This window comes from Helianthus annuus, chromosome 3 (assembly GCF_002127325.2).
Source record: "Helianthus annuus cultivar XRQ/B chromosome 3, HanXRQr2.0-SUNRISE, whole genome shotgun sequence".
NCBI classification, from domain to species: domain Eukaryota; kingdom Viridiplantae; phylum Streptophyta; class Magnoliopsida; order Asterales; family Asteraceae; genus Helianthus; species Helianthus annuus.
The window spans coordinates 115,643,530-115,653,761 of record NC_035435.2 but is presented as its reverse complement, the minus strand read 5'-3'; the positions used below and the strand labels follow the sequence as shown (position 1 = coordinate 115,653,761).

At 38.1% G+C, this 10,232-nt stretch overlaps 2 protein-coding genes across 2 annotated transcripts; one reads left to right on the top strand and one right to left on the bottom strand.

The window, feature by feature from the left end:
- Positions 1-2,011: 2,011 nt before the first annotated feature.
- On the top strand, positions 2,012-5,559 carry LOC110940144 (LL-diaminopimelate aminotransferase, chloroplastic). Its single transcript, XM_022181705.2, has 10 exons — positions 2,012-2,187; positions 2,295-2,371; positions 3,403-3,470; positions 3,598-3,714; positions 3,801-3,863; positions 4,003-4,107; positions 4,270-4,320; positions 4,421-4,741; positions 4,817-5,023; positions 5,094-5,559. Exons 1-10 carry the CDS (start codon positions 2,102-2,104, stop codon positions 5,385-5,387), a joined length of 1,389 nt encoding a protein of 462 aa, XP_022037397.1. The 5' UTR covers positions 2,012-2,101; the 3' UTR covers positions 5,388-5,559.
- A 437-nt stretch (positions 5,560-5,996) lies between these two features.
- Positions 5,997-8,827, bottom strand: LOC110940142 (L-type lectin-domain containing receptor kinase IX.1). The gene has a single exon (XM_022181702.2). The coding sequence runs from the start codon at positions 8,181-8,183 to the stop codon at positions 6,120-6,122; it is 2,064 nt and encodes a 687-aa protein (XP_022037394.1). The 5' UTR covers positions 8,184-8,827; the 3' UTR covers positions 5,997-6,119.
- Between the last annotated feature and the right edge of the window lie 1,405 nt (positions 8,828-10,232).

Genomic DNA, 10,232 nt, shown 5'->3' with positions numbered 1-10,232 from the left:
AGATTTCTAATTGATGGAGAAAGGTCTGGTGGCAAGAAAAGCTGCTTCTAGGAGGTTGTCAAGTGTTTTCGCTCGACGATTCCATTCTTGGGTGGTTGGTTTGGCCCTTGTTCCTGTAACTCGAATCCTAGCCCGGTATATCCCATTTTAATTTTACACCATTGTGAACCTTACGCCTTTTTTACTCTCTGATCGAGGTTCTCGGCATTGAAAAGTCTTCGTAAACTAAATCACACGTGTATATGTTGACATTTAAGAGATATACAGTCAGGAAATTCAAGGGCAATGGTGATATATATGCTGATTAGACACAAAAAAAAAAAAAAAAACACTCAACAAATTGCTAGGGCCTAACAATTTTAACATTTAACCCCCTTTATTTTCACTAGTTTACATTTGGTTACATAAAAAGTTTGAAGTAACATTATATGTGTATATAAATTATAAATAGCTATTTTTTTATATTTTTTGCCGTACCTTTGTTATACCCGTATATTGGATTTTTGAATTTTACCATTCGTCGTACCCGTATCAACCCCGTACCCGTATCATCCCCGTACCTCAATCCCGTACCCGTTCCGGTGCTACATAGAATAAATTTAAACCCTATGTTAATCAAATTATGGAAGTAGTGAAAAGAAGTCAAATACAAAGTGTTTTCTAGAGCAAGCATGTTGTATAGGTAATCGGGTATCAACGGATTATACGTTGAAGTGTTTAAATTAGTGTAGTAATTAATTAGAGTTTAAACCATATAGGAGTAGGGATTAGTATATGGTACTTAGTATCGGTATCGATATCAAATTTCCCGTACTGATTTTTTTCTATACCAAATCGGTACTAGGGATGAGCACGATACCCATTCGGTACTGAATCGGTACCGGTACTGAATCGGTACCGGTACTGAAAACGAGGAAAATTAGTACCAGTATCGTACCAGTATCTTGAAAAACGAGGAAAATGGGAACCGGTACCGAATATACCCGGTACGGTTTGGTACTGGTACCCGATACCAAATGCTCATCCCTAACCGGTACCTATTTTTTGGGCGTTTTCGATACCGACACTTTCGATTTGTTTATTAACAATGCCAAATTATGGCACATTAATTAGGTGATCAATGCCGGTGAGTGCACAAGATTTTACCCAAACAAGACTACATGTAAAATAATAAGGTGTATGCAAATGTTTTTAATTGTAATTGTAATATTATATGTTTTTTAACTTTTAAGTTATCAATGTAAGTTAATTAGGTGGTATTAAGGGTGTGAGTAACATTGTTGGACCCAAATGAAGATGCCAATGACGACGTGTTACCTTTTTTTAACCTAGATTGAACTCGAAGCTCTTAAATCCACCTCAATTTAAATCCGTAGATGTATAGCTGTTTGCCAACATCACTCTCGGGTTCACCGGCCAAAAATCTATCCAGTTTCACACCAAGATCCAATTACAACCATGTACCAAATGCCCCATTCCGAACCCCGAAGGCATCACCTTTACCCCTAGAAGTAAACATTGTTGTTAAAAAATATCTAATTTATGATGTACAAACATATGTAATTCTCTTTTGAGTTAAATGCTATTTTAATCTCTGTGGTTTGGGCCATTCTGTCAGTCTAGTCCAAAGGTTTCACGTTTCGCCAGTGGGTTCAAAAAGGTTTCACTGTTGCCGTTTTAGTCCACTGGGTTAACTTCATTTATTTTTCTGTTAATGAGAAGGGCAATTCGGTCATTTTATATGGTCGAATTGCCTTTCTCGGTAACAGAAAAAATGGATGAAGTTAACCCAGTGGACTAAAATGGCAATGGTAAAACCTTTTTAAACCCACATACGAAAAATAAAACCTTTAAACTAAACTGACAAAATGAAACAAACCACAGGGACTAAAATGACATTTAGCTCTTCTCTTTTTGTTGGATTAAAATTTAAAAACGTGTTTTAATTGGGCGTTTAAAAAAAGAAAATTCAAAACATAAAAGGACTATTTATGTAATTCTGTAAAACATTATAGAAGCTAGGTTTTCATCCCGTTTGCGCCTTCACTACACAATCCTCCTGTCTACTGTCTTCTTCCCAATCCAATCATTCCATTTCACCATGTCTGTTCTTAACCACAATCACGTAACCCCACTCTCATCCTCCTCATCCGCCATCTTCGCCAAAAACACCTTCACCGGCGTAAGGTATCCATAAATTGTTTAATAAATAGCTTATTTGCTTTCATTTCCACTAATCATACAGAATAACAAACATCGGTATATTGTTTATTGAATCTATTGACCTGTTGCAGGTCTCAGATTGTAAGTGTATCTTCCAAAAAGGCGGGGGTTTGTAAATGTGTGGCTACTTCTCCGGCTGAACAGACTGGTATATACACATTTTGCTTTGAATTATTGCAGTAGGTTTATGACGGAAATGTTGACTGTTTGTGTAATATAAATGTTTGTTGGTGGATAAATGGGGATTATGTTATGTAATTGTGAAGCTTGGTAGCCACTGGCAAACGGGTTGGGTCGGGTCAGAACGGGTCATGGGTCAGAACGGGTTAGGGTCGGAATGGTTAGGGTCAAAATGGGTCAAATAGAAAAGGGTTGTTTTGGGTCAGGTCAGAACGGTCCGGGTTGGAATGGATTCGGGTCCAAACGGGTTTGGGTCAGACCTGGTCTAGTTCGAAATGGGTTTCGGGTTAAAACGGGTTGTTTTTTTTTTCCCATTTCTCAAAACATAATTTCATCACTAATATACCTTTGTTCGAGTCGGGACGGAGACCGAAAAACCCGACCAAAACGAAACGAAAAAAATCAAAACTAAAACGAAACCGACCAAAACGATACAAAAAAAACTGAAAAAATCGAAACCGAACCAAAACGAAACCGAAAACCCAACCAAAACAAACAATACAACCGAAACCGGAACCGAATCGAAACCGACTAAAGCGAAACAAAAGAATTGAAAAAACCGAAATAGAACTGAAACGAAACAAAACAATTGAAAAGATCGAAACCAATCAAAACGAAATAAAAAATCAAAATTGAACCGAAACGAAACCGACCAAACCGGAAAAAAGAAACGAAACCGAACCAAAAAAAAAAAACTGAAAAGATCGAAACCGATCCGAAACGAAACCGGAAAAACCAATCAAAGCGAAACAAAAAATCAAAACTGAAACAATTTAACTTTGGTTTATCTTTTTTCTTTTTGTAATAATGTGTAACTACTAATTATGTAAATTGGCCGGTTTTCGGTTTTTATGACTGTATGATTTTGGTTCTACTTTAATGATTCTAGTTTATATCATGCTTACTAAATCACATTATTCTAGTTTACATACTTAGCGTAACATTTTATATCTCGGTTTGATTGGCTAGGAATTTAACTGTGTGGTGCTATTTCTGCAGCTTACAAGACTAAAGTATCCCGCAATGGGAACATTGCTAAGCTTCAAGCTGGTTATCTCTTTCCAGAGGTCTTTACATTTACAATCACAGCCTCATGTTACTTATAGTTTCAGATGTGATGTTAAAACTCTGTATTTTCTTGTTATTCTACTTTTGTATATGAAATTTAAATATTTTACGTGTGCTTAATTACAGATTGGAAGAAGGAAGGCTGCGCACATGTTGAAATATCCCGATGCACAAGTGATAAGCCTTGGTATTGGTGATACCACCGAGCCCATTCCAGAAGTCATTACTTCTGCCATGGCTAAGGTATTATTATTATTTAAATATCTTTCCTGTATAAAACGTATATTTTGCTATTTTGAGTGATGTTTTTTTATATTTTTGTTTAACAGAGAGCACTTGGCTTATCTACCATTGAGGGTTACACTGGTTATGGAGCTGAACAAGGTGAAAAGGTATACATAATTGATAGCAATGTTGGTCAACGTTACAATATTGGTTATTAACAGTGGTTAATCCCCTGAACAAGGTGACAATTTACCTTGACACGATAGCTAATTAACATATAACTAATAAGTGCATTTATATGTTCAGCAACTGAGAGCTCAACTTGCTTCTACGTTTTATTCAAACCTTGGCATAGAGGAAGATGACATATTTGTATCTGATGGTGCAAAGTCTGACATTTCCCGCCTTCAGGTCTTTGTTTGTTTTACTTTTTGCTTGTATTTCTTTGAATTTTAACGTTTTTATTATTTGAATCATTTGTTGTTCCACTTTGGTTACTTTTTTTATGTTTTCCGGAAAAAGACGATAGTAAATTTTTTATTTGACCTCAACTTTTATTGATATTTGTGGCAGGTCTTATTCGGGTCTAATGTTACAATGGCGGTGCAAGATCCATCATATCCGGTAACAACTTTGTACTTCTGCATTGATTATTAATTTAACTGTTAAAAGTGAAGAACATACCAGAGAATGATTTCTTTTTTCTCTTCATTTATTCTTTCAGGCTTATGTGGATTCAAGTGTGATTATCGGACAGACCGGGGAGTTCCAAAAGGATATCGAAAAATTCGGCAATATTGAATACATGAAGTGCACACCAGAGAATGATTTCTTTCCTGATTTATCAAAAGTTTCTCGAACCGACATCATATTTTTTTGCTCACCTAACAATCCAACAGGCTCTGCTGCATCCAGGGAGCAACTGACTAAATTAGTGAATTTTGCCAAGGACAACGGGTCCATTATAATTTACGATTCAGCGTATGCCATGTATGTGTCAGGTGACACCCCTAAATCTATCTTTGAAATCCCCGGAGCCAAAGAGGTACAATTATTTTTCGATCATGTTTTCTCGCAAGACAGACTAAGTTAACTTTTTTTGTTTGTGTGTGTGTGGCAGGTTGCAATTGAAACCGCATCTTTCTCCAAGTACGCTGGATTTACCGGAGTTCGTTTAGGTTGGACTGTCGTCCCGAAAGAACTTAAATATTCAGATGGATTTCCTGTGGCTAAGGATTTCAACCGCATTGTTTGTACCGGCTTCAATGGCGCGTCAAACATTGCCCAAGCTGGTGGTCTTGCATGCCTTTCTCCTGAAGGTCTTCAGGTTAGTTTGCGAGTACAGGTTAGTTAAAACTGATTACAAAAAACTAAACGTATTTCTAATAATCGTGCAGGCTATGCATGAAGTGGTTGGGTTCTACAAAGAGAACACAAAGATTATAGTGGATACATTTACTTCACTAGGTTTTACGGTATACGGAGGAATACACGCCCCATATGTGTGGGTCCACTTCCCGGGTCGAAGTTCATGGGATGTCTTCAGCGAGATACTCGAGAAGACCCATGTTGTGACCACACCTGGTAGTGGGTTCGGACCTGCGGGTGAAGGGTTCGTTAGGGTCAGCGCCTTTGGCCACAGGAACAACGTGTTGGAAGCCTGCAGGAGATTCAAGGAGCTCTACAAGTGAGAAAAATGAACCTTCGGATTACCATCCATGTTTTGTAGGTTTAAACCTTTCAATAAATGTGGGGTCCGTTTTTAAAATTATTGGAACTTTAGATTCGTCTAAATGTTTGATTTCTTTTGGAGTTTAAGATTATTGTGTTTCTACAGATATTTAGATTGTTTTACGCCTGCCATTGTACCTCGACGCATGGTTGTAAAAACCCGACCAGTCTCGGATTTGTTGTCGATTAATCGTTAGTCGGAGGTTCACCAAATAATTTTTATCTAATCGGCTAGTTAATCAGTAGCCTGTCAATTGTGGTCAAATTCAGTCATAATTGGCCAAAACTCAGTGGCACTCTAGCGATTACGACCAAATTCTAGCCAGATTTTTGACCAAAACCTGTAAATTCCGGAAATTAATTATATCTACTTGAAAATATGGGTTGACGAAGGTGTTAAACCATGTCTACTCATAAAAATACATACAAATATGTGTTTATATATACATATAAAACTGAAAAATACATATAAAATCCTAATCCGATTAATCCCGACTAATCACTAGTCAGTACCCCGCCGGCCGACTAGCGCCACTGCCTGTAGATATATAGATTGTTTTATTGCACCAGATACAAGATCCACAAAAAAAATAACATATAGTCTAAAAGAACTCACAGAACTATTAGTTACAGAACATGATAAATAACCACAAGAAAAAAATACAACTGAATATTACAGTAAAATCAAACAATTACTTTGAAGAATCAGTGTTATAGCCATAGCTTGAGCTCTGTGTCAGGCTGCTTTGTGAAACTGTAGTAGACATATGCACGTTTAAAGACGGGGTGAAGTAAGTTGGAACGGGCATCTTTAACGGTAAACCGGGCAACGGGGACTGTAAATTAAGAACGTTAATCACTTGCCTAACCGAAGGCCGAAAACTGCTGTCGGGATGTGCACACCAAAGTCCGGTAACCATCAAACATTCCATTTCTTTCTCATCATAATCACCCTCGAGTCTACCGTCAGCTGCTTCTAGAACCTTCCCTTGCCCGTAAAGATCCCAAACCCATTCCACCAGTCTTGTATGTTTTTTTGGCGCCTTGAGGTCCATCGGCTTTCTTCCACATGCTATCTCTAGTGCCACAACTCCAAAGCTGTACACGTCTGTTTCTCGGCTGGCTTGGCCCGTCATGACACATTCCGGAGCCATGTAACCCATGGTTCCAGCCAAGACGGTTGTTTGTGAACCCTTGTCGTGGTCGACAAATCTAGCCAGCCCAAAGTCCCCTAGTTTTGCGTTGAAATGTGAATCCAACATGACGTTACTCGACTTGATGTCCCGATGCACCACACATTGCTCCCATTCGGCATGCAAATAAAGCAGTGCAGACGCCAAACCTTTAGCGATTTGATACCTCACGGGCCACTTTAACATGCTTTTTCCATCAAACAAATGTGTGTCGAGGCTACCGTTTAGCATGAACTCATACACCAACAGTAGATCTTTCTTTTCATGGCACCAACCCACGAGCTGGACCAAGTTTCGGTGTCGCAATCGGCTAATGGTTTTAACTTCGGACGCATACTCCTTTATTCCTTGGTGGGACTCACGTGACACCCTCTTGACCGCAACATACGAGTCCATTTCCTTTATAAATCCTTTATAAACTCCGCCAAAACCACCTTCACCGAGCTTTTCTTGCTCCGCAAAGTTACCTGTGGCTCGAGCCAGTTCTTTGTACGAGAACTTTTTCGCCCCGACACCCTTTTCAAACTCATTATCCAAAACAAAATCGTCGTCTTCAGTTTTAAATTCTTTCTTGTTCTTTCTCAACATAAACAATGCCAGACCCAAACCGGTTAACACAACACACCCGATCACCAAACCAGTCACTAACCCCGCTTTACTTTTATCCGGTTTGGGTCTAGCCCCGGGACCCTGGTTAGCCACGGTCTCCTGGTCAGGGTTCGGGTTCATCGTATTCTCATCTATATTAAGATTTGAACTAAAATCCCAGGTGTATATACTATGTATAACCTCAGTGTTCCCGGTTGCACCCGAAAATCCAAACGTGACCCACTCCGGCAAGTGGTCCCGCAAATCGACGACGTAAGAAATCCGCTGGTGCAGAGTGTCATCAGTCTTGCTGAAACCTGTGACCACAACACTAAGGGTATATAAACTAGCATCATACCTTATTACTGCTTCGTATGTTTTACCCTCTCTGATCCTACTCCGCCACGTCACATTCCTTACTGAATCCATAGAACTTATATCAATCCCGACATGTTCGCCTTTCGGGTCCCACGCATTCTGAAAAACATCGAACTCAACAGCAACAAACGGGTCGGTACTAGAGTTTAACACCTCATCGTTACGAGTGAGACCCAGTGTGCCACTATTTGTGACGTTATTAGAAACCGTTGAGCCGTTTGGTGCAAGAAAGAAAGCAAGCCCATCACCGTACCTTGAACTGTTGAGAGAGTTGATGGTGAAGGTAAACCGCGTTGAGAAGTCGGTTAGGTTGCGTGAGCCATGGTCCCAGAGGTGCAAGGGCTCAGAGTAAGTGGCTCGACCGATGCTAACCAATGCAGTAACGTCACGCTGGTTGGTAGTGAGTTGGATGGCGTTGTTTGAAGGATATGCGTCTCTTTCATACGTTATGTCACCGTCGTTCGGGCTGAAACCTGCTTTTTGAAACGATAATGTAGCGGCGTAAGGTGGTGTAAGGAGGAGGATGGTGGTGATGAGTGAAAGAAACATGGAGGTGGTTACAGCCATGAATGGGAGATGGTTACTACCATTGACCATGTTGGATATGTTGGGTTGTTTATCTAGCAACAGTTAACTAATCAGTACGGATGGACAGACTGTTTTGTCCATTTAGAATTAGTCTCATAACGAAGCCGGCTGAAATAGAACTTTAAGTTTAGCTTTGGTGTTTGGACTGAGTTGCCAAAAACTTTGTTTTTCATTTGTATTTGAGACACCATTTTCTCAATATAAATTTCTTCGGAGTAAAATGCCAAAATGATCCCTGGGGTCTGTGTGGGTCCAAAAAAGTTTTACGATTGTCATTTTGGTTCAACGACTTAACCCTATCCATGCTCTGCAGTTACTCAGGGGTATTTTTGTCATTTAGTCTTTTCATTTCATTAAGCCGTTATATGACAAATCCATAAGAACCCTAATTTGAAGGAATTAAGCCTCTGCCACAAGAAATTGGGAGAGGGCTTTGATTAAACGCTGGAATCTAAACAGAATGCATGCAAGAATTAGTTACAATGGCCGCTGGAATGATGAATTTGATGTTTCCGGTGGTGTATCCGATGTGCGCAAGCGAAGAATTGAGTGATTTGAAACTATGTGCGAGTGTGAAAAGGTTCAGGGATTGGTTCTACACGATCAATTTATAGTGTAGCCGACGAGTTGAACCATTCCTCGAGTTTGGTCGAAAAATGGTCGACGGTTTTAATGTGATTGAATCTTTTATGGGTTTACAGGACAATTAAGGAGTAGGTTTCAATCATATTCGAATTAATAGTAGGAGTTGAGATCATATACAAACAGTGCTAACTTTAAGAATCGTAAGAACAGATCTAAATCATTGATAGTTTAAATCAAGGGTTAGGATTGATTATAAATAAAACCTTTATAATTAAAAATTAGTACTAACAAGTTAGGGGTAATTTCGTAAAATTTCTAGTCATTTTATCATTTTCAATTAAATACAAATTCCACCAAGGTTTTTTAAACTAAAATAACTTTTATATACTTCATTATTTTTTTTAAATACCATAAAATCAAGTATTTTTTTATCTTTAATATGAGTACTATATTGATATACCTTTTTTTTATTTATAAAAGTAACTTTCAAAAAAGTTACCAAAAGTTGTTTTATAATTGTGCTGATAATGTGCTGATTATGTGTTAATTACAATATAATACAAACAAACACCAAAAGTAGATGATAATGGAGAACGATTGAGTATGTTGTGCTAATGTCATTTATGTTGATAATGGAGAACGATTGTGGACGATGTACTGATAATGGAGAACGATTAAGGATGTTATGCTAATAATATAGTGTTGTGCTTATTATATTTTTTGTGGTGGTTCCTACAAATTGGCTCGATCATGGAGAGTTAGTTGATCATGGATATGTTAAAAACTTCAAACTTTGATTTGAATTAAACTTGCATGGATTTAGGGATGTTTTAATAATTATTTTTAATTAGTTATAAATAAATATAGTCAAAAGGTCTAAATTATCTATAAACTAATTTTTTATTGAGGGGCACTTGTCAATTATATGTTGGTTCTTACGGTTCTTACAAACATAAGTGTTTGTATTTGATCCCATTACTTAAGAGCAGTTATGCTAATTTAATTTGATGTAATTGAGTCACAAAGTAACATAAGGCTATGGGATGTGGTCATGACCCTCATGGTCACTATGACCCTCCACGTCAGCGTCATGTCACCTAATTCTAATCTATCATCCAAAACCACTACCCTAAGGGTATGGTCATGACTCAAACCACTATTATCTTATTTTAATTTATTTTTTGAAAAGGAAAGGAAATATTAAATAAGGAAAGGAGAACCATAGTTGCCATGGTTTAATATATGGGAATCATGATGGATGGGATAACGGCTGGTGTAGCAATCCATTAATGGTCTTATATGACGATTGATAACCATACCCCTCAACCCTATAGCCTAACACAATTCGCTAGGAATGGATACCGCCAGAAAGTCAACGATGATGAGTTTTCATTTTAAAATATTTGCTGACTTTGCAGATTGGTCCCTGCTGTTTCAGTGAGATGACAAGTTGAAATTTAAGTTTTATACACC